The sequence below is a fragment of the Enoplosus armatus genome, chromosome 22 (genome assembly GCF_043641665.1).
Source record: "Enoplosus armatus isolate fEnoArm2 chromosome 22, fEnoArm2.hap1, whole genome shotgun sequence".
Classification (NCBI taxonomy): domain Eukaryota; kingdom Metazoa; phylum Chordata; class Actinopteri; order Centrarchiformes; family Enoplosidae; genus Enoplosus; species Enoplosus armatus.
In genome coordinates, this window is record NC_092201.1 from 7,635,570 (window position 1) to 7,660,627 (window position 25,058).

At 41.6% G+C, this 25,058-nt stretch overlaps 1 protein-coding gene across 1 annotated transcript in view; it reads right to left on the bottom strand.

Moving 5' to 3' along the window:
• exoc4 (exocyst complex component 4) overlaps window positions 1-25,058 on the bottom strand; it is a 106,497-nt gene that overhangs the window by 28,845 nt on the left and 52,594 nt on the right. Inside the window, exons 13-14 of the mRNA XM_070928912.1 lie at window positions 11,500-11,602; window positions 10,616-10,732 (exon numbers count right to left, since the gene is read on the bottom strand). Of these exons, the coding sequence (XP_070785013.1) occupies window positions 10,616-10,732; window positions 11,500-11,602 (220 nt within the window). The remainder of the gene's footprint in view (window positions 1-10,615; window positions 10,733-11,499; window positions 11,603-25,058) is intronic.

Here is a 25,058-nt window from a genome sequence, read left to right on the forward strand (position 1 = left end):
AGATGAATAAAATGGAAATGATTTGCGGTAGGTGCAAACAACTGCAGGAGTACAAGGTACTGGCAACCAGATCCTAGTACTTGCTTCTTAGTGCTGCCTGCCAAAACCAGACAGAAAACCCAGACAACCACATGATCTATTCCAGATGCAACATCTTGTTTACTAGAACAAATGGTTAAGAGAAAAAATATAATAATTATATCAATAATATTCAGTAAAATTAACATGTACCAGTCTCAGATCTGCATGATATAATGGTAAGTAGTGTAAGTGTTATTTTATTGTTAATAAAACATTCTTAAAAACTTCCATAAAATTCAAGGACTGTAGCTATCTGCCAAAGTGGCTGAAAGGACTGTAGGGGGCAGTAGTGACTGTAATTGATCATCAAAAATATGGAGAGACCCCTGATGTGATAGAATGACATTAATATTAATAGCTCTTTCTGTGTTTCAGTTTCCCCCTCGCTCAATCTGTCACAAGCAGGCAAGCATGCATGTACACGTACACGCACACGCACACGCACACACACACACACACACACACACACACACAAACACACACACACAAACACACAGCAGCCACTCCACTGAGGGAAGTAATGATCCATAGCAGTGCCCATGCCCATGGAGTGCTAACCAAGGCCTTGACTCTGCCAAGGGAGCACCCTTTACTGTCCATGCCTGACTCCCTGTCAGCCTGCCAGGGTAGAAAGAAATACATAGACCCTGCAGGGGGGCTAGCTGTTACTGTAGCTCTGGCAGCAGCTACCACCACGTCTTAGTGTAGGCTGGTGGTACTGTAAACTGCTTAAATAACACTGTAAAAAAAAATCATCTGCAATGACAACGCAGCCTATTTCTGCTACCATGACTACAGCGATAATGCAGAAATAATGATATGCTGCTTTTGTGATCCCTGAAGGGAAATCTTTTTTTTCCCCACTTGCTCACTCTGGGCAGGCCAGGTTGTAGGGTCTGCACCGCTGAGGCTGCAAGGGATTCAGTGGGTGGCTCTGGGAAACGTCTCTCTCTCTGACTTCCTCCGTCAGTATAAATGTGCATTAAGGTCCTTTTATGAACCATTTGAATTAGCAGGAATTCGATTATTTATATAAATCAAACTGGATTGATTTAGTAAGTTCACAATGACAATTATTTTGGGCAAACTGGACTGCTGCAATAGTAAATTATTAAGATACATCAAGAAAAAAAGATCAAGTACTGAATTACATGAGAAGAGGGCAAATGTGGAATATCAAAACAACTGATCATTTCAATTCAATCCCAGTATTACCAGGATGTGCTAAATATTGTAGCTGCCTTAATGTGCAGCAACTGGCTTCTTACGTGTTAAAATATGAGCTTCACTACGAAAAATGTGGGTGATTATGAGAAATTATTGTATACAGAATTTATACTTAAAAAAGTAAAAGAAAAGCAAGATTTGGAAATTTAGATAATAATGTGCTATTGTCATAAAGTTCATGTGTAGTGAGAATCACAACACTAGCCCTCCACTCTAGCTGCCTCGACTTTGAGGACATAGAGCTCAACAGCAGGCCAAGCCAGTGAATGGAGAAAAGTAAACAATGGATGCCCGATCCATTACTCCTGCTCTAACAAATGCTCTTGCGCTCAGCTCCCTTGTCTAATTCTGCTCATTTAACACAGCCATTTGTCTCAGGCAGCAGAAATCATTAAAAAGTAATCAAGGGACAGATTGAGAAAGGGAGGGCTGAGAGAGAGTGAGTAAGAGACGTAGAGAGAGCACGTTCTGCTGCATCTCCTCTATCTCACTTGACCGTTACATAGGAGACAACATCCACTGTGGAGGCTTCTCTGTCTATGTCTATCTTGCTCTCTCCCTCTCTCTTTGTAATGTTTCAAGCTTAAATGTCAACGTACTGCACTATCAAGTGAAAAACACCCATACTTCTCCAGCAATTCTACTTCAGAGCATTACATTAGCCCTGAAACTGAGCTTGGTTGCACTTTGCCTCTACTCTTTTACATCATTACTATGTAAAAGCATAGTCATCAAGGAAAATTAGACTTGCGTCTTGCAAATGTATCTCAGAATCTGCTGGGGTAAACTGCTGTCGTTAGGAGTGAAATGAAGGCCACGGCCATAGTGGTTTAATGACAGCAACAAGGCAGCGCTAGCACTCAGAGTGGTGCCTCAGCGGAAAAAGCTGTTAATGCACGGCCATCACTGCAGAAGCCAAAAAGCGGGTGCTAATAGTAGTTATTTCCTTTGGTTGAGTGAGTAAAACGCAAAACATGGGGAATGACATTAATACAGTAGGAGTGCAGGGATGTAATCGCTAAACTCCTCTGTGTTGTGGTGTTCTGTTGGCTAAAGTGTCATCCTGAGGTATAAAGGATTTTATTTACTGAAGCTCACTTGGACTATTGAAGTACATGCTGTGTGTGGATGGCAGTTTGTTTCATAAGGTTTTCTAAGCTGCTGAAGTGGAGGGGGGACTTGAGGGCCTCAGGTTTGAATCGGAAATGGATCATGGATTTCCCCATTAAAATAGCTGGGTGCCCCTTAAGGTTGTGCAAGGGTCAGAGTGTTTAACCCTATGCTCATTTCACTCACACCCTCACGCCAAACCGCTGACTCGTGTAATGCCTATGTGCTATTGTGTGGCCGAGGGTTGCCAAAATAATACACACTCAACAGAGCGTGTACACAACTGCACACACCCACACAAACAAGAGCACATGCAAAGATAACCTCTGCCCCCCCCCCCTTTCCCACACACACACACACACACAGGCTGTCCCTCTTCTGGGTAAAGGGGGAGCTAGGCATGAGTGGGACATCGCCTTGACAGATCATTCATCAATGTCAGAGTAGAGCCACATTTCGAACACTCCCCTGACACACACCGGATGGCCCTCATGCTTGTGGCTGCTCAACCACAACACATGCTTCTTTGTATGTGTGTGCGTGGGTCTGTATTCAAGTTTGTTTAAGCTCTGACAACAAGGCAGTGTGTTTTTGTCTACTCAAGTGTGTATAATGTCACAAAAAAATACAGCATAACATTGGCCTCTAACCCTCAAGGGATTTCATTCAGTAAGCTTAGGACTGCTATCTAAAATCAATCTGCAGAACTCCACTTTCTTATTGTCTTTTAAATGACTGAATTTATGGCTTTCAAGATTTTAAATGTGTTTCGCGGGAAATTTTAATTTATGATTTCATGATATCAACACTCAAAGGACGATTAAACCTCCATTGTTTATTTGTACACAGATTTACCTTCTGACACAAAAATGCACCTCAGGTCTTCCTACATGACCTGGAAGTCACCAATCAAGAGCTGTCACCTCAAATCAAGTACAGGTAATAATCTCTCTGATGGACTGCAGTGTTATAACCTACATATGTATTTGCATAACAGGCCAATCATTTTAATAAGTTCTTGGGTAAAATCTGCAGTATACAAATTGAATCCTAGATGTTATTGTATCTGACTATCATTAAACGATCCATTTTGGACTGAGGGAAGCATTAAAAACACTTTACTATGAACGAAATAGACATACTAGCTTCTCCGTGGACCAAATTGAGTTATTAAAAGAACACATTTTCTCTTCCACCTCTGCCATCATCACGTCTAATGCAAAGCTTAATGCAGTGTTTGTAAGTGTTTTAATTGAGAGATGAAGAGCAATATCACACATGGCTGATTACAGATGGGCTTCCATATTACACACACCCTATTCACACCCACACAAAAACACTAATGCAGGGTGAAATATGGAGCTTCTGCATATGCTTATCCTAGGAATCACCAAAGAGTTCAGATTTGATTCCACATAGTAACCCAGAATTTAATTTTAATAATCACTCCATGATCCTCTTGGCATTTTTACAACCAGCATTGTATCATTGCCTTCTGGTGGATATGAGATGGATGTCCTTACCATTTTATAAGATTATGTATCTCTTATTATTATCAATTATTGTGAATAATTAATCACAAAAAATGGGTTAGGCCATCGCTGGTTTGTGTGAGTGAATAAAAGCCTGTATGAGAGAGTGAAAGAGAAATTATAATGCAGCTTAATGCGTTCTGCGTGGGGTATATGTTCCTCTCTGTGCCCCATTAGGCCCATATGGAGCCATTGTATTGGTGCACACACGCACACACACACACATGTGCACAGACATACAGGCGTACACACAGACACACCAATGTGTGTGCTCACAGCAACACAGAGATTGTCATTTGCAAATTCAGAGCACTAACTTCCTTCTAAAAATTGAAGCTGTAACTTTTATCAGGCGCCCACAGCCAAAACCTTCTTTCCTTCAAACCAAAGGGCATGTTTGTGGTAGAGCTGACATTTCAACTTCTCTCTCTCTAACTCACTCACTCCAAAGGCAAAGATTATGTCTTGTTACACACAGAGAATCTGTCAGTGGTAGCACTGCATGGTGTGAACCTGTACTACCTTAGGCTGTAGATGGTGAAGCTGTGTTCTTCACTCATTTAAATGTTTTCTCTTTCACCACACACACACACACACACACACACATATATATATATATAACTATTATATGGATGTAAATATATAAACAGCATAAACAAAGCACAGCTGTGTCACATTTGTGAGAAAGGAACGTTTCCATGGCGGAGGCAGGTTGGAGGCCCAGGGCAGCTGGGTGCAAGCCTCAGGAGTATATGTGTTTGGTGTGAGATAACCAGGCGATGGTGGGTGGTGAGGATTGTTACACCTTGAGCGATGAGAAAGGAAGAACAGAAATGAGGCTTTGAGGTGAGCTAGACTCAAAAAACAGTCTTGGAATTTTTCAGGATTTGAGTAAAAAAAAGTGACTCTTTCACATTATTGTCAGAGAAAATAGCATATCAGAAAAGCCATACTACATATTGTAGTGTGTGACATACATCTATACGTATAGTATGTGTGATTATTATTCCATCTTGCAAACTTCCTACAGATATAAATATAGATCTGTATATTTGAAACTTTATTTGAAATAAATGAAACTATACAGAAGATTACCTGTAATGTTAACACAAACACTTAAGAGTTTGATAGTTTAAGGTGATAATAATACAACATCCAAAGACATATTTAAAGAGCTGGAGGATTGCTAACTGTCACTTACGACAATCATGATTTAGGAGAAAGGTATGAGGACAGAGGAACCGAGAGAGCAAGCAATGAAAGTTATTCTTTCATCCTACAACCTCCTCTTGACCTCTTCAGAGCATGAGAGTGAATCTGACCAGTTTGAGATACAGCACATTATCTAAGTTCAAGTAAGACCGAAATGAGAACATAAAATCAAATTTTCTGGAGACCAGTGATTACAACTTTGTCTCTCTTGGTGGTGGAGGAAAAGGAGATGGGAGGGAGCCATTTCAAGTGCAGCCAAAATTGCTGCAAGTAAAGAGTGGTGTTTTTTATTGAGGTGCCTCATTCCTTGATAATTCTTAACAGCTGTAAAATTGTCAACCAGATACTTAGACGCAATCCATTTCATGACAGATAATGTAGTAGAGGGCTCCTGAAAACATTTGGACTAAATGGAAAAGCATTTAGATTATTTCTTTTACTGCAGAGAGGCCTATTTTGGTAGAATTAAAATGGGTGTTGTGCAGTTTCGCTGAGATTCTCTTTTTACCAATAAACACGGGAATGGCTTTTGGTTTTGTTTCGGTAATGTTTGTGGTGTGCGCCTCTCTGTGTGGGGGTAGTGCATGTGTGTGCATGTGTGTACACAAACCACCCTAATACCCTCTTTCCTTCTTCCTCCCACTCCCACTTGTGTCCCAATCACAGGGCACGGCTGATGCAGCTAACAGGTGTATTGTGTTGTGATTGCTGTTTCTGTTGATTTGAGCAGGGTGCTGAGAGTCTCCTTAATAAAGAGAACACCCCACACCCCCCACACCCCCACACGCTCTAATCTCCACTGTTTGTGTATTTGTGGGTGTGCATGTGTGAAGGTGGGGTGTTTGTGTGTGGGGGGGCAGCAGGGAGCCAATCAACAGGAAGCTATTAGCCCCCCACAAATAAACATTGCCTACACACATCATCACAAATAAAAAGGTCAGTGTCATTACAGTTGCTGGAGGTGAACATGTGAGTGTGTGTGCATGCACAAGTAACACGTGTATATGTGTGTATTCCACCCTCCTCTCTCACAAAGCTACGTGTGAATTGGAAATTTTAAAGGGCAAGATCATTAGCAGGCCATTGGCAGCTGAACGTATCTGCAATACAGTGAGCGCTCTGGCAGCTGGCAGTGAGTGCATGAAATCAGTCTTTATCTGGCTCCAGGACAAGTTATGTGTGCATACAAACACCCCAAACCAGGCAAACACATGCACATACTGTATGAATAACAAATGCAGGGATACTGCACAAACGCACACAGACATACGCAGATACAAAAGGACTAGTTAGCGCCTATTGTTTGGGAGACACTGGGGATAAAGCTGAATGATACTTAGCTGGAAAAAGAGGGCCAATGTGTAAAGTAATTATGGCTCTGGTGTAGTCTTGGCTGATGAAGTAAACAAGCAATTCATCCGCACTCATGGACTCTCTAACAAACACAAGCACACCACAGCAGTGGGCATGCGGGCTCGACATCACTGTCTTCTGGACAGAAGTTGTTTTGGTGGGTTTGTCTCGTTGCACTTGTGTGAAGCTGCATGTGCACACGTCTGTATGCTTGTATGTTAGTGTGTCACAAAGTGAGCGTGTAAATGGGACGGGAGCGGGGGGGTCTACAAAGATTAATGGAGCCAATCTCCAGAGCTATCCAGCAGAGTGACCATACCCTCCCGATCCTACTTTCTTCTTCTATTCTATTCCCCATCTCTCTCTCTCCCCCGCTACTGCTTTCCCTCGATCTAACTCTAATTAAATGAATCAATCAGTGGCAACACCAACGCTGGACAGATAGCATCACACTGCTAGGGCTAACAGTGTGTATGTTTGTGTGTTAGTGTACTGAGTCCATAAAAAAAGGGAAAGAAAAACAAGAATACAACGCAAATAACTATGGTCACAATAGATGAAAGGTAGACAGCAACAAAGACATCAAACAAGCAAGAAAGCCAGATATCGAATAAGCAAAAAAACAGAAAGAAATATTAAGAGGACTTAGATTTGTGGCTTGGTTGTCTTCCTCCTTTTCTTTGACACCACTGGTCCTCTAGAGACTTATCAGCCCAGGCTATGCTATCACACAGACACATGAATGGACATTAACCTTTCCCTCTGAACTATACTGTCCCCGTCAGCCCTTATCTCATGCTCCTAGTGGACAATATATATCCAGTGTCAGGCTCATAATCATATTATTATCATGTAATATATGTACATGATATATAAAAGCAGTATTAGACGCTGGTGCCTAGTGATAGGCAAATCATTGGCCATATCAATATTACTTATTAACCCAAGCCCAGACTGCATGTGTATTGCTTATTATGGGCTGTTTAAGCAAACCCAAGGCGTGATATTCACCTTGACTCCTGTGCAGTGTTTCCACAAAGTCACTTTGTCCATTTCAACTGGCGAGATATCACTGACAAAGGGTCACAGAATTCATATAAAATAAATGTATTTCATAATATGGGCCCACTCCAAAAGTTAATGCTATGGAAATGCATCCATAAATATTCTCTTAATGCTGCAAGAGGGGAGCAAAAATAGACCAGAGATAAACCCATCCCATATCATATAGCAGAGGGTCAGAAAATAATCTAAATTTCATGGAGATATACTATATGTAAAGCAGGGATAGAGAGAAGGCTTACGCATGTGCGCTATTACATTTCTGCTTGGCTCTGAACTCCTCAGCTCTCTTCCAGAACATACAAAACCACACATGCTAAACATTAATGTCTTCCTCCAATTCGAACTACTGCACACATTAATGTGTGCTTCAGTGGTTGCAGAGAGCAGATGAGTCTATAAAATGTGCTCCCCTATGGTGTCCCATATGTGGCTCCAGCCAAGGTGCATGAGAGAGTGTGTTTAATGTGGTGAAGCAATATTGAGCTCTCTCCCTGTTGTCAACCATGCTGGCTCGGCTGCCAGAAGTGTGTGTCTCTCTCTGATAACACCTGGCACAGAAAGTATCGTGGCACTTAAAGGGAGCACGTACAGTAACTGTGTGCACACGAACATGCTCACACTCAAACTCCTGCATAGATAGGTAGTCACAAAGACACATAAATGCACAAAGACACACACGACCACATCTGCTTCATTATTGGGAACTCTAGCAACCATTATATAGTACTAGTCATTATAATCTTTAATTATCCATTGCAGCCACAGAGTTGGTAGATTCACCAACCGGTGAGCCAGAAGCTCCTGACATAAAGCACTTTGTGCAAAAGAGGTTCAAAAACCTACTTTAGTTTATACTTTCTGGATAAAAAGGTGTCAAACCACTTTATCAAAAGCTCTCATGACAAGTAAATAATAAAAAATGACACACTGAGGAAGAGAGCAGTCTGTCATAACAGTAACACTGTGGATGAAGACCATCAAAGAAAACAGTGGGAAGGCTCTCAAATTGGAGACCAAAAAACACAACCATACACAGGTAGCAAAACAGACTCACATGGATACAAATACACACATGAAAAAGTACAGAAAACACACACAAATGCCATCCTGACCCTAAAATGTGAATGGCAGGAGAAGAAGAACGGAAGACTCTTTTATTTAGCCCAATTAAAAAAGGCAAAAAGCCCAAACAAAAGGAGTGTTTTATTGCACTCCCCACTATCAGGAGAAAGGCTCATTAGCCACAGCAGCATAATTAGCAAGATGCCGCACTCCTCGTTAAGGAGGGGCCCGAGCCGTAAACAAACCCTGCTGAACTCCAAACGCCCACGGTCTCCCTCTCTGTAATGATCTGCCACCGCTGTTCCCTCCCTGTGAGAGAACCAGGCACACAGACAGGAAGGCTCTGACAGAAACAAACACACAGCAAAACACACACACACACACACTCACACACACACACACACACACACACACACACACACACACACACACACACACACACACACACACACACACACACACTGACAAACATATATCCAAGGTCTGCTACACAAACACCCACAGCACAAACAAACTACCTCTCTGGGACACTGTCTTCCTTGACAACTGCATGGACAAAAATACCCCCCCACACACACACATACATATCACACATAGACATGTCAAAAAAATGTGTGCATGAGAAACATACATTTTTACAATATTTTAGACAAAGAGAGCCATACTCCACAAAACATCGAGAATGTCTGACAGCTGAGACATTGAAAACATCTTGCCAACTGTCTGGATCTTGACTTTGGCACGGCTTTAATCTTCAACCTGCCATGAGCCTGTTTTGAATAAGAAAGGCTGCCAAAATCAGCAAGATGAGCCTGTGGTTAAATGTGGTGCAGTCAATGAGGCAGTCAAAATCAGTTAATTTTTGGGTTATGTTTCTAGTTCACAGCTAAGTTTAACATGGGCTGGGGACAAATTTCCTTTTGAGCAGCACAAATGAAATCCATTCACCTCCATTTTATTGGGGTGGGCAGCACAAATTTCAGAGGTGAAAACATCAGCACACAAAAAACAAAATCTGCTTTACAAAATACCACTAGAAGATTTTTTTTTTCAATGATTTGAGTAAAAGGATCATTTTCAAGGGAAATAATGACTCTCATGTAGACACAAACACAGGTAAATGTATACTTAAATAAAAATAAGCACGAGCAAAGCAAAGCTATATTCCTTGTCTGCTAGTGTGGTCATGCAGTGACAGTCATGGTGCGTGTGTCATGTGTGGCTGCAGAATGAATCACGCCAAAAACACTCCACTTCTCTGGGTAGGTCAGTCATCGTAATCAGAGACTTGCTTTCTGTAGAAAATGGCCCTGGGAAAGAGAGAATGGTAGATACAAGTGTTTTTTGTGTGTGTGTGTGTGTGTGTGTGTGTGTGTGTGTGTGTGTGTGTGTGTGTGTAACCACCAGTTAGCAACAGCTACAAACTCAAAGATCAAGCAGTATTTCATCCGCAATTATGATCCTGTAAGATACATGACAGGGTGGGCATAATGATCTGAGAGCAAAACAGAGAGGGTGAAAGTGTGTGTGTGGAAATGCATGTGTGTGTGTGTCTGCCCCTGAACCAACTGAGATCACAGAGAACTGCAAGGTGAGTGTACTCAAGAGAGCTCTCCTCCATTTAACAGGGGTACAAAGGGGGAACGCTGCCAAACAAACAGGTAGTGTGGTTTTTGTAAGCCTCTCTAACTGCTCACATGTGGATATCCTACACACATACAGTGTGTATGCATGTGTGTGTGAGTGTGTGAACTTGTGTCACCAAAAGACAAATTCACATCCAGTGAAACCATAGTGTCCACTTTTTTTATTGAGCAGCATGTTGATTTTTCTCTATGGTAAATTTAAAGGCCACAATTTGTGGTACTATTAACTAAACTGCCTAATACTGTACAGATGTTCATTATCAGTCATTCCCCCCATGTAAGTATATACTTGGTGTTTTGAGAATGTATATGTTGGATGTTCCTCACCTGCAGCAGGGGTCTCTGAACGCCCAGAACCTTCATGGTATCGGCGCTGGCGAGGATCTTCAAGGGGTCAGCTGCCTTGCTCACTGCCTCAATTTCCTTGTTGATCTCTGTTCGCACCTAATGGTTCAGTGACAAAAGTTAACATTACATGGGTCATATTAAGTGGAATAAAGCTGGAGTAAAGAAGAACTCAATTTTTGTATTCAGAAATCAGCTTGTATTTTGCTATTCATAGTGTTTTGTTTAGTTTTGCCATTGGCCATCTGGTATAAAACACATTGTTTAAGCAACTTAATAGTTGAAATTTCTTGATAAAGCCTGAGAGCCAAACCGTTGCATAAAGCAGAGTTAAAATTGTACACACATTTACTTTTGTTTGACTAAAGCAACACATGAAAAGATGCAGAGGTGTTTTATGTTAAACACAGATCTTCTCTGTACAAAACACAACACAAAGGAAGCAAGCTATTTTCTGGCTATTTATGTAGCCATCTTTGGAGAACCATCAGTTTGGACAGGTAATGTTGAGATTAAGTAGTACAATGGTCTCCAGCAATAAGCCATTGTTTTCTTTACTTCTATCAGTTTTGAGAAATCCAGAAGGGGTACAGTACAATATTTAGGCCAACTGACTTTCAAGACTACAAACCCAATTTATTAATATCTACTATTGTTCCAAAGGTAACAAGAACAGACTGCGACTTCCAATAACATATTACAAAAATATTTTTGAACATAAAGTGAGTACCAGTCTCTTATTTAGCGTTACCAGTGGTTACCATAGGTTTATATTCTAAAAACATATATTTTTTGGGAAAGCTCAAATGTTCCACTATTGCTTTGACAGAGTGGCATAGCAGCATTCAATTTATCATTTCACTAACCTGGTTGAGGAAGAGGTCATTGATGTAGTACGTGAGGAAGGCTCGGAGCTGGCACTGCTTGGCCTGGCCTGGCCCCATGTTCATCTCTATCTCCTGAATGAACCTGGGCAGAACAGTCAAGACAAACACACATTAGAACAGCTAGGATACACCAACATCATAACACCACTTGTGAGCGGAGGCTAATTCACCATGAAAATATTTTCTGAAACGTTATCACAGGAGCAATGAGACACAGGCTTGTGACCAGCAACACAGTAACCTTGCATCAATGGCTCCAACGACGACAGGGAGGAGATCTGCCGTGGGAACTCATTTTGGAAAGCTTTGTATGAGTCTCAAGGTGCCTTTGAGCAAGGTAGTTAACTTAAAAGTGCTCCAATGGAGCTGCTCTGTGCCATTAGCGCAGGAGTTTAGTTATACTACGCAACTCCCAGATGTGAGTGTGTGCAACAGCAGCGAAACTGTACAGACAAACTTCTCTGTTAAGGAAAGTGAAAATTGACAATTCTATATGGTAAAATAACTGCAAATAACAGCTACTTACAGCGTGAATGATACAAAACGATCAGGGCTTCAGTATGCATGCTCTCTGAAATCTCCCAGAAAGCTGGTGTCTGGTTGGTCAGATAGGGTCAGACAGTAATGTATGGGTTGGTAGAGACACATACACACCTCGTTTGTCAGAGAATCATTGGTCACTGGCCTTGTCTCAAACACACCACAGGGCAAGCCATGCAAGAACGAGTGCCTTCTCAAGCAATCAGAACATATAAATGTACAAATAAATCAAACTCCTCACAAAATAATTCTTTGACCTGCAAGACCTGTAATATATATGACCTAAACGTACAGAAGGGAGAGACAGAAAGAGAGACAGAGGGAGAACAAAGGAAAAAGAAAAATGTGTTACGTGAGAAAATCATGAAAAACTGAAGTGAGAAAATAATACAAGCTACAAAGATGACTCTAGATGGTGATTTGGATGGACAAAGCCATTTGTAAAAAGTAGGAGGAAGATTTCATTGTTTGGAAACAGTGTTTGTGCTAATGTGCAGTGGGAGTCAGAACCAGGAGGCTGCAGCATTGCAGACAACCAGGGACACGTAGCCTATGCAGGAACTACAGATCAGTGGAGCTGGATGATTGATTAGAGTAAGTTCTGCTTGCATGTACATACACATACAAACACGTGCATGCACAGGCACACATAAAAACACATGCAGACAAACACACAAGGAGTGCAAGCTGTAAGATCACACTACTCAGCATCTGTACCCAATTAGTCAGCAAGAGCTGGAGCAAGTGTGTGTGTGTGTGTGTGTGTGTGTGTGTGTGTGTGTGTGTGTGTGTGTGTGTGTGTGTGTGTGTGTGTGTGTGTGCATGTGCGTGTGTGCATCCTTGTGTGTCAGAGTGAGCAAGAGAGAGTGAGCAAGAAACGTAAACCTATTCTAAATCCTGCATTGATTCCCACTGAAACTCTACCACAACAGAAAGTTAAGTAGGAGAAACTCTTCTGTGGCCTCATTAAAACCGTCAAGCTTGCAAAACAATGGGGGCCAGATATACAGCTTCTCTGTATAAATATGTCGAGAGCACAACTTAAACGCTCCTCTTTGACAAAAAAAAAATTACAATTTCTGCTGACAACTTCATTTCCAAGAATCGATATACGAACAAAAGTTGCCAGTTTAAACGTGCATCGTGTTGTTCTGAGATCCATCTCGCGCTGTCATTATTGTCATTGTTTCAATACAAGTGTCAAGGTGATGGATCTTCAAGTTAGCGTGTGAGCACAGATGGATTTTTGTAGGCAGGGGTGATAACATTTGAGTAATGTAGCAGGGACGAGGCAGTAAAACGGCTTTGTCTATCCAGACGGCCATCTGGAGCCGAGCCGCAGGCCCCTTCACATGGATACAGAGCCCATGGGTGTTGCAAGTAAGTTTAGCCAAGGTAACTGGGCTAAAAGCACTGTTGGGGGGCCACAATGCAAGCCCCAAGAGCACATGTCAGCAACTTTACATCTTAAGAGAATAAGTTTAGTGAGCAAGACAACATGCATTAAACAGAAATCATTTGGAATATAGAGTTGTGAGGCTGGTTAAAATGCTAATAGATTAATAACATGGGGCAAAGCACAGCAGAGCTTAAAGATCTCTAAATGGATCCTGAAAGAAAATCTCTGCCAGCTCATGATCATTACAGCCACATCTTCCAAACGTCTACCTCGCTGATGGCGTGACATACTGCATAGAGAATAACAGCTTCTGGTGAAAATGATGGTGGTGATAACAAATGACACCAAACAAGTTAACACACACACACATACATACCCACATACCCATTCAAAAGCCATCAACTTGTCTCAAATCCAAAAGAATCACAAACTGCCAAAACTCAAAAGAGCGCTATCTTTGCTGGCTGTACAAGGCCATTTGCAGAAACTCGTACTCAGAGCCAAACCTCCTACACAAAAACATGGTGAGACAGCCCGACCTCTCACCGCAGAATGACAGCTAGCCTCATTTGATGTCTCAAGGCTACAACTGAGCTTGACTTTACATTGGTCTAAATTGACATTATTTCACCAGTTATCATGAGCTACTGCACGATACATCAGAAAAAGACCTGGCTTCTCAGCTTGTCTGGCTGGAGTTCCCTCTGTATTAGCGGTGGAAAAGGTCTGAAGTCTCCCTACACTAAACAGTCAAAGCACATTTCAGACACATTTTAAAGGGCAACGTAACACTGTTTTATAAAAGCAGGGAACATCCTTCAAGCCCTGTTATTGTTAATGGAATAAATGTGCCTGTACAGTTGTATAGGTAAAAGCCTTACTCACTTCACAGGCATACCATACTACATAAAACCCAATTTCATAGTAGACAAATCCATAAATGGCATGCGTCCTTAAATAGCCTTCATTTACTTGAAAAACCATTACTCATTCAAAGGAGGCTTTCAATCCTTTCAAAACCACAAGAATTCAGTAATTGTGTCCGCTTTAGCTTACGAGGCTGTTATAATTGGACACGATGTGACATTAACAATGTCAGTTTCATTGCCAGGTGACAACAAAACACACCAGTCAACCATATGGCGGCTGTACACAGCAGAGGTGTCAGCCAAGTCGCTAAGGAGTTGCGGTGGAAATGTCGTAGAAACACAGCAGCAACTACACAGTGTGGACTCGCCCCTGTGTGTGAAATCTTAATAACCTTAAATAATCTGCTTATCTACCCTCACACACACACACACACACACACACACACACACACACACACACACACACACACACACACTTCCAACTGGCCTAAAAAATACTGAGGCAGACATTAACACAGCCTGGCATGCAGCAAAGGTTGTAATAGAAAGCGTCAATTATAAGAAGGGAATTAGAATTTGATTATTAGAAGAAGAAGACCAAGAGGCAGTTTGTGGTGCTGGTGCTAATTGATTTATTGATTAAAATAATGACTGCTCCTGATCATAGTGACAATACATACATACATAATGTGCTGAAAATCAAACTATTAGATGCTTAGTAGATGCTTGACACAGTGGAGCTTCTGTCTAGGCCCACCAGCAAAGGGACAAGTCTGTATAACTAGCAGGCCACCTTACTGCCCTCACTGCCCAATGAGTGCATGAGGTAAATGTATACGTGTATAAGTACACTGTATAAGACTTATCACAGTTTTAACTTTGGGAACTGTTCGTGTTCAAAAGCAGCAACTGGGATGTGCTGTTCAAAAATGTAATTAGAGCTGAAACTATTGGTTGATTCATAGTCTGTGAGGATTTTCTGCTCTTTTTGTCTTACATGACAGTATACCAAGTATCTTTAGGTTTTCTGACTTTTTATAGGCTTAACGAGTAATCCATTGATCAAGAAAATAATTGACAGATTAATTGATAGTTCAGACCATACATTTAATACAGTAAATCCTTCTAGGTTTTCCAGCTTTTGGATTGAGAAATAGTTTAACTACCTGTTTTACAAATTAAATATTTAAATGAATAATCAAATGTATGAAAACAAAATGACAGATCTTTTAAATTGGTGGTTGGGAATTATGTGATTTCTGAGTGCTATTCCTCCTGTTCCTAAGGTTTTAGAAATTCATTTATCATTCAGATTGTTATTTCTTGATCAGAGGCAAAACTGCATTGACCAGGCAGACACAAAATACAGAATGAATTGATATGGCCATCAAGTGGACTACAGACTAGCTTCACCTTCACACCTCCATCCACTCACTGCTCGTCTCACAGGTGCCAAGAATTCATCACACACACTCTCAAAGACAAGCATATGCACAGGCACATTCACAAAAACACATACACACCCACACAGATATTCAAATTCAAAGGGAGTTTGCCATAGCATCCCTGTGCTCCCCTCAGGGTGTGTTGTCTCCTCTGGAACCAACATGGCTGCACCAGTCGCGCTCCAAATCCAGTTTCTTAGCAGCAACCACCGATGATTGCACTTGACAGCATGTAATTATCTGTCATTAGAAAACAGATGTCAGAGCCTAAGGTCTGGGGCTGGATAATTGTGGATGCCATGCCCTATGTGTATGTACATCAAGAAATAACATTCCTCGATGGCATAATGCATTTATACCAACAGGGATTTGGCTAATGGGTGAGCCCACTGCATCTTAATGGCTCTCTGATTATTCAGAGAAGGCCATGGTTTGATTTTCTTTTTTTTAGCTAAAACAAATGAGACCAGACAGGGACAAAAATGTTTTATAGCAGCAGATCTGAATTCATTTCCCGCTGGAAACTAAACCTAAGGTAACAAATGCTTCTTTAAATGGAAAGGGTTGGGATCCCATCATCCATCTCTATCTGCAGCGGCGGTGTAATGATGCCGAAAGAGGAATGGGATAAAGACAAAGATTTAAGAAAGATAGCAGAATAGGAGTGTGCTAAGATCGATTAGAGAGTCAGCATTTTTAAATCTCCCAGAATTCCCCCCAGGCACGAACCTATCAACTATGGTGAATTCTGATTTCGCCGCCCAGAGAGTAAGGCTTGTTCTGTAAAGACCTGTCACACACCAAGGACAGGACACACTGAACCTCTGCCAACTGAGAGAGAAGGAGGGGGAGAGTGACTGCAGGCATGTGTGTGCGTACCTGTGTCTACCACACATACTAAGTCTGTCTTTGTCACACATACACACACACACACACACACACACACACACACACACACACACACACACACACACACACACACACACACACACACTCATAGACTGACATAAAAATGTACAGCCACATGTAAATCGTGTAAATATATCAATACACCACATCCAGTGACACTTGAAAGCACTTATCTATATGCAATTATTCTTACTTGCAGCACTACCCAGTCACTTCAGGAAGGTTTCAAAGTCATAAAAGGATTTTAATGGATGGCGACACTTTATGGGTTTTATGGCACAACCAACATTAGCTTTCATTCCAATGGATCAGACAATAAATGCTAAAATGGCAGCTTTTAATTGTTATCCAACTGCACATTCAATATTGATTCTCTGGGAATATTGCACACCCCAATACACACTACTTACTTATTTCTACAGCTGTGTTAAATTAATGAAGTCACGCCAGAGAATATAAAGACCTTCTCAAGAGGCTTCAAAGGACGCAGCTGTGGCACTGCATTAAAGAATGAGAAAATTGAAAAGATGGTTGAGGAGAAATCACATTCTGTTTGGCTAGTGGCTTGATCCAGAACACCTTTTTATCCACAAGATGTCTTGCTTACAAAATATACATATACTTTTCAGTTAAAAAGACCCCCAGCAATTACCACCATCACCACTGGATGGCACTGTGTCAGCTTTTTCCACCAGCTCAGGCTGCAAGACCAGTTGACTGTGTAGATTCCAGTTGGTGTGTAACATCTGAAACCTGTATGTATGTATGTATGTGCGTGCGTGCGTGCGTGAGTAAGAAAGACAAAAACAAAAAGAAAGAGATGGGTGAATATATTGGGGGGGGTTTTTGTTTTTATATTTGACAATACTGTGTGTGATTAAGTGTATGAGCGTGTTTTCATCAGTGCCTGGTGAAATGCATATGGTCTTCCCACACACCACCCACGCATCAGCCAGACTCCCTGCTGTTTACACCCTGCCCTTGCCCCTGACGCTGCATCACATACGCTGAAGGCTTTCAGTGTGTTCGCACATGTATGAGAGCATGTGTGTGTGTGAGAGAGTGTGTGTATGTGTGTGTGCAGAGGTGGGGAGCATGAGTGTATGTTTGTGTTAAGAGAACAAAAGAGAGAAAGAGAGGAGTGCAATGGGAGGGTGCAAAGATGCATTATGTAAATTATGTGAGTGTGTGTGTCCACATGCTTACAGCAGCAGGTATAAATGGGCTTCATAATCAGGACCTTTCCTTTGGAGAGCAAGGCTAATAGGATATAAAACAGGGGTCCATCCTTCTGTAACCCAACATAGACTCTGCATAGACCACAATGTATGAGTGTCACTGTGGGATGACCCAACAATGTTATTTGTTCCCCATTACTTCATCCCAACACCGCCACACATAAAGAAAAAGAAAGATTAGCTATTCACATTTGAATGAAAAATACGTATTTTTAGATCATTAGTGAATGGCTTCCCAAAGGCTTTTAAGCCAAGGCTCCCCAATTAGATGGCTACAGACTTTCATTTTAAAAATATGGGTGAGGTAGCCCTTATAAAAGTGTTCTTGTAGGATGTAACAGGATACTAAACAGGTTTCTACCGAACACAGGTAGCATGAGCACAATTAAACTTGTGACCTAGGCACAGATCCAAAAGCTTTATCTCTATGTTCCATCTTGAAATTATATATCAGCAAACTATGACTATAACTGTTGGAGGACTATATGGATCATGGACTTCTACAGATGATATTATCATGTGATCATTTCTTAAAAACAAACAGGAAGATTGGAATTATTGATAGGCTGTATCACTCAAGTAAACTAACAAGTCGTATGCATCTTTACTATAGGGATCTTAGTGGCATTTAGTGAACATGTAGGTTGATGAAGAACAGTATGCACTGTAAGCAGAAATGCTATAGTGTACAGGGATAATGAAGAGAAGTGCGTGTGATGTTCATTAGTGCCTGTGATACAGAGGTAAGCAGGTGTATGTCTGTATATTTGCTACAGATGTTCATTCAGTGTGTGCGTGAGTGTGCATCCACACATGTATTGCTTGCATGCACACTTATGTCTCTGCACCTATTCTGTCAGTGTGTGTATGTGTGTGTTTGTGTGTGTGTGTGTGTGTGTGTGTGTGTGTGTGTGTGTGTGTGTGTGTGTGTGCTGGCCCGTCGCAGTGTGGTGCAGACCAATTAAAACGGGGGAGATTGATGACCAGGGGCTCTGAGTAGCAGCAGCAGCAGTAGCAGTAGCAGACAGCTGCTTCCTGCAGACAACAGGAAATGAGATGGCCTTGTTTAGCTGACGCTGCCAACACCAACACCACAGAGCCTCAAAGACAAATCACCACCTTACCGCTGCTGCTGGCCTACTCCTCCATCTTCCTACAGCGTGCTCTCCATCTCTTTATCTCTCTTTAATTCTACCCAAGACTATCTCTCTCATTAGTCTTTTCACTAAGAGGAATGTAGTCAAAGTATATTAAGTTTCTACTGTACAGATACGAAGTACAGATGTGCAAAGACAGATGTTGCCTCGGTTATTTGATCCTAAACAGCCACACAAACCTTTAGCCCTTAGCCATCACTAGTTTGGTGTGTCTTCCACAATAGATTTTTTTTCTGCCAATTTGGGAGCATTTAAGGTATTCGAGTGAACTTAAGTAAGTATTGCGAAGAATCAATCATATAGTCAGCTCTATGATGGTGAAGCAAAGTATTATTAGAGTAAATTCATGTTTATTCGGCCTGCCAGTGAATTATGGTCTACTGAGGAAACATTGTTTACTGCCCATGTTTTAATGAATAGATTCAAAGATGTGTGTGATGGGTATATTCAGCACTGCAAAAATCCCCCGCTCCACTAAAACTTGGTTTCAAAGACACACACCTTCCCTGGCGCGTTGCCTAAGGCAAGAAAATCATAGCAGCAGGGGTACAAACCTGTCCACTGCTGGTTCATTCCCATTCACAACAGCTTTCACTTTTTCAGTGGACCAGATCTTTTTATTTCTGAAGGTTTTTCACTGAAGTATGAATTTTATATAATGGGCTGTCTCCGCTGTCAACTGAATGGTAAATACTAAGACTTTCTGGGATAAAGACGGACTCACAGCTTTACTAATGAGTCTGTAATGGATGGTGAAGATCAGTTATTATGACACAAAGGAATAGCAGCTACAAATAGTGGAGACAATTATGTGCTGCTTAATATGAAGTCCTAATTTGTCTTAATGTTATATGCTGTTAGGTTTAGACATTTATATCCAGCTGCTGCTCATCATTAATAGTACAAAAAAGGAAATGCCGCCCAACTTGAAACCTGAAGCATCTAAAGTTGTATAAAGGCTTGTTATTGCCGTTTATAATAGCTTTGTGTAAACCTCCCCTGTGGAACATAGAGCACATTTCCCTTTCACTTTTAATGGCAGCTAACTGTTGCAATTTTTGGTGTTTTCTTCTTTTACTATCCTGTGAATGGAGAGAGCTGTGGGAGTTTCAACTCTCTCACATGCGACACTGAGCCATTTAGAACACAGAGTGTCAAAGATGCCTCAATGTCACAATGGGAGGCTATTGGGCCTAAATTACTGCTTTTGTGCACACTGTACAATGTCAATCAATACAGACAGAGAGGCAGGTGACGGTTCTTGGCTGGTCCCATGGTGTGTATGTGTGTGGGTGTAAGGCCTATTTTCTTAATAACGGGCACCAATTGCTTAGTTCAGACACACACACACACACACACACACACACACACACACACACACACACACACACACACACACACACACACACACACACACACACACACACACACACACACACACACACACACACACACACACACACACACACTATTGTCTAGTCAGATAGGCAGGTGCAGACAAACACTGTATCTGGTCTGATTGTACTCTGCTCAATGCTTAAGTATTTAAGTGTTCGTCTCCTCCTTATAAAACAAGTCTGATTAATAAGCCGAGCATTAAGTGGCCTCCCACAGGTGACATTTACAGAAACAGGGGGAAGGGGACTGCTTTATTAAAATAAGCCAGGAAGTAAAAAGCAAAGCTGATTAATAGAGGAACCAACATTTATTAAAACATAAAGTGACTCCTTCATTTGGCAGTTTATTCCAGTCCGAGAGAGGTTTTGGCTAAAGAAACCATAGCTAAGTCCCCATGAATGAGGTGGTGTGAGAATCGAACTGCAATAAAAACCTTGACGAACATTTTGCCTTTAAGTCTGGGCATCCAGTTGTGTATCAAGGTGACCCTCTGTGAGAAACTTACAGTTTATGCCTAACGTGTGAGTCACTTCTCAGTCACTGAACGTTGGTTCAAAGGATGAAGGAGGAGAGGGAGGAGTTTGACTTTATTAAAGGTACTATCTACAGTATACTATGATTTAGCTGCCTTAACACAGAGCCAGAGAGAAAGGAAACCAGAAAAAAATGCATATACGTTTCATATACAACAAGTTTTTCTTGGTTTGTATTTTCTGCCTTTGGAAAAGTCATCACATTTTTTAAGCAGTGAATTAGAGAAGTGGTATGAGAGCAACAGATAAAGCATGGGAGCCAAAATGATTAAATGAGTGTTAGGTCCATCTTTTCTCACCTTCGTAAACACTGACACATTATGTTCTTTTCTAATCAGAGTTGATGATAGTCTTTTTGAGCCACCGAAGGACACTCATGGTTCAGTGAATGACTCAGCAAGACTGAAATGGCAACAATCCCTGGGAGAGCTAAGTGCGAAGGCACTTTTCAATTCGCCTGAAAAGTACTGAGAAAAACACTTAACCTGCACACAACACACAAAGGGCTGGCAGCAAAAGATGGACATGAGGAGTCTATTTTGGCCCAAAGGGGAGAGTGAATGGAAAGTTGCCCTGAAGAAAGCAGGCAAGTCGAGGTCAAAAGGATTGTTGTGAGAAAATGGCAATGGTTTTGATATTTTGTCAAAGATACAATGGCCACAGGTGAAAGAATGGCATTCTGCTGAGTTATATCTATATACATTTTTTTTTGTTGCAAGAACAAAAGCTAGTTTCACCTTACATTCCCATTCAGTTTATGTGTGTATTATATACTGTATTTCCTTCATACCTCCCAGACAACACTTACCAGCACAGCACACTGCATGGTATCATAGACGTCTAAAGGTTGATGAATTCCTCCAAACAGGTTGCTACAGTCGATGAGCCGTTTCACATCACATTCTGCTCTGATTAAAAAAACACTTTATATTTATCACTTCTTCTCCTTACTGTACGCCCTTATCTCCTCCTCTCTATCTCCCACCCTTAGTTTTACTCCTTCTTCTCTCCCCTGCTGTCATCTCTGCTCTCTTATCCCCTGTAACGCTTCAGACTCTTCCCTCTCCCTCATCTTTCTCTCTCACCCTCTCCCCCCTAATTCCCCTGCCTCTCTCTATTTTTACCACTCCATTGCTGTTATCGCTCCGTGGCACCGTTTCAATACACCCCCTTCCCTCCTTGCCAAACCTCTCCTCCTCCATCCCTCTTCCCTCTCTCTTAACCTTCCATTCCATTTAGACCTTTATGTTAGCGCAGGACTTTCCATCCTGTGGCGTCCAGGTAGTAAATTGAAATGGTTCTGGGGGCTCCATTGAAGCCTGATTGAATTTAAAAAGAGAAAGTGCCATAAAGAGAACTAGTGGTGAGAGGTCTGTAATACACTGAAGGGCTCCCCAAGCTATGACAGTGTTGACAGGGAGAGGGGAAGGGGGGGCACGGAAGGTGGGGATGGGTGGAAAGGAGAGAGGTAAGAAAAGGATGGAAGGAGTGAGGACAAAGTGAAGGTGGAGGGAGGCAGTGACAGAAAAAACAGGATACAATGAAGGAAGGAGAGAAGAAAAAAGTGACAGCAAGAGGATGAAGGAGAGAGAGAGTCGGGGCGAGGGGATTGAAATTGTGTAAAACTCTTCATCGGTATGAAAACCAGCCTATTACCCATCACGTGCAAGCAGATAGACAGAAACACAAAAACCCTCACAAGCATGCCCCCTTGATAGTGACACCTCACAGAAATGCCTCAATCACGGTTTGCATGGCCTGCAGGGAGCGAGGTGACAGGTCTCATATTGGAGACGGCCAACAAAATGCAATTCCAGGAAGTCAGCTCTAGGGCTGTGAGTCTGTCATACCTACAGCTCTGATAACACTCCCACACATCACATTACACTGCTGAAATAGCCACCTCTCAGCATATAGGGCGTACACAAAATGAAGGAGGATACACACTGCACGAGTATCTGCACACACACAAATCAGGTGCACATGCAAGCCTTCCTGTATACATTACTGCCAGGGGAAATATGATGTTAGGGGTTAAATTATTCATTGATCCTTTCATGGCCTGTCCAAGCCTGCTTGTTGTAATGTCATGTCTTGGTCTCTGCGTGAGCGTGTGTGTCCACTTGAAAGGGCTCTCAGGGGAGAGAGACAACCTTGAGCTGGCACTGACCTTTAACTTTGTGTGTTTCACTTTAAAAAGTGACAGGTGTGTGTGGGTAGTGTGTCATCATGTACATGGCCATATGGGTAAATAGAGAATCTGTCCATAAAATATTTCAGGCATCAGGATGACCAAAGGGAGGTGAGGGGAGGAGATGAAAGGAGGAGAGAAGAGGAGATGAGACCCTCAGATACAAGCAACTTCCCTGATGAATTTCTCAGAACCAATGAGTGACTCACATCAGGCCAATGAACTATCATTGATATAAATGAGTATTGAAATGACTGTAAACAATTGTCTTTATTGTTTATTAAAGCAGCTAATAACTACACAATTAACTAATAAAAGGATAGATTGTATGGACTGAATTTCATAGAAGTTGACGTTGTGAGAATTGATGTGTCAGGAATTTTTCAGAATTCATGCGGTGCCCTCAGAGTCTAAATAAGAACCAATGCAGGAAGGAAACACACGGTAATGTTACGGTTTCTCTGAGAGCCTCTCTACTTGCTCCTGGGATTCGGTCTAATTAATGGTGAGAATGCACGTGCTTGCATTGTTAGATTGTGATGCTTCAGGTGATTAACTTTGATGGCAAACTTTCTACGGCTCAGTTCGGAGTCAGTCTTTAAATAATGTTAGTGGAGCACCACTTGGGACTAATTCATCCACTGGGTGTCCAAACGGGGCTTTAAATAGCCAAAGTCTCTCCATACCACTGATGTTGTTACTTTGTTCACAACAGTTCAGTTAATATACATTGTAGTATCCCTGAGTGTTCCCCACTTGTGCCAGTTGTCAGCAATTTACAGCCATCGACTCAGCCTGCTACTTTGTTAGCGTGAAATATTGAAAATAGAGATTTGTTACTACTGATTTGCATGTGTTGCTTCTTCACACACCACGGAGGAATCTGTGCATCTACTGTAATGGTTGTAACATGACCCCAGGGACAGTCCAAAGTGTAATACCCCCCCTCCCCCCCTCTGTGTTTCAACAAGCTTGTCAATGTCTTTCTACATGTATGCCGTCATCTTGATCACGTCCCATGAATTGCATTACATTACCTGCTACTTTCTGCCACTTGCCACTGTCGCCAAGTGCTTCCTCGTGGTGGGAATTACTTGTGTAAATTATATTATAAAGAGTACAGTCTCGACCTGCTCTATATGAAAAGTGCCCTGAGGTAACTTCTGTTATGATTTGGTGCTATGTAGATTGAATTGAATATCAAAAGATGCAGAAGGTTTTGTTCCTTTTAATAAGGCACTTTTTTTTTTACATTTACATGACATTTCTACAATTATTTGTTAAGAGTTACATCCATTATTAAACTAATAGTTGTCATCTGAGGTTTCAGTAATTACAGGAATATTTAATCTTTCTGTTTTTCTTACAGGGAGACCAAGGCCAGCAGTAAATGGCCCAGTGAGAGAAAGAGGGGCTGTGGAATAAAGAGGGGAGTTAGAGGAACGAGAAGAGATGGAGAGACAAGAAAAGAAGATTAGGCATGAGGAGTCATAATAATCAGTACACAGCCTACGGCTATAGACAGACTAGAGAGACCGAGAGATAAAAAGAGAGAAATAAATTGAGAGGCCGAGAGAAAGAGAGATATGTATGCAGCCAGTGCTTAACAACAGCTGGGGAAAAGTTCTGCAGCAGATGATGAGATGACCTGCGATGAACATTTGTACACGATTCCAAGGTAATCTGAATAAAAGGGTTATCTTTATGGACTGACAGTGACAATTTCTGAAAAAAACTGACAAGGCACCTTTGTTAAAATATGTCTACATTAAAGAAACTGAATAATCAAATGGGTAACATTAGAGCAGAAAACCATTTATCAATGAATCGATTAGCCAGTCAACAAAACAATGTATGGG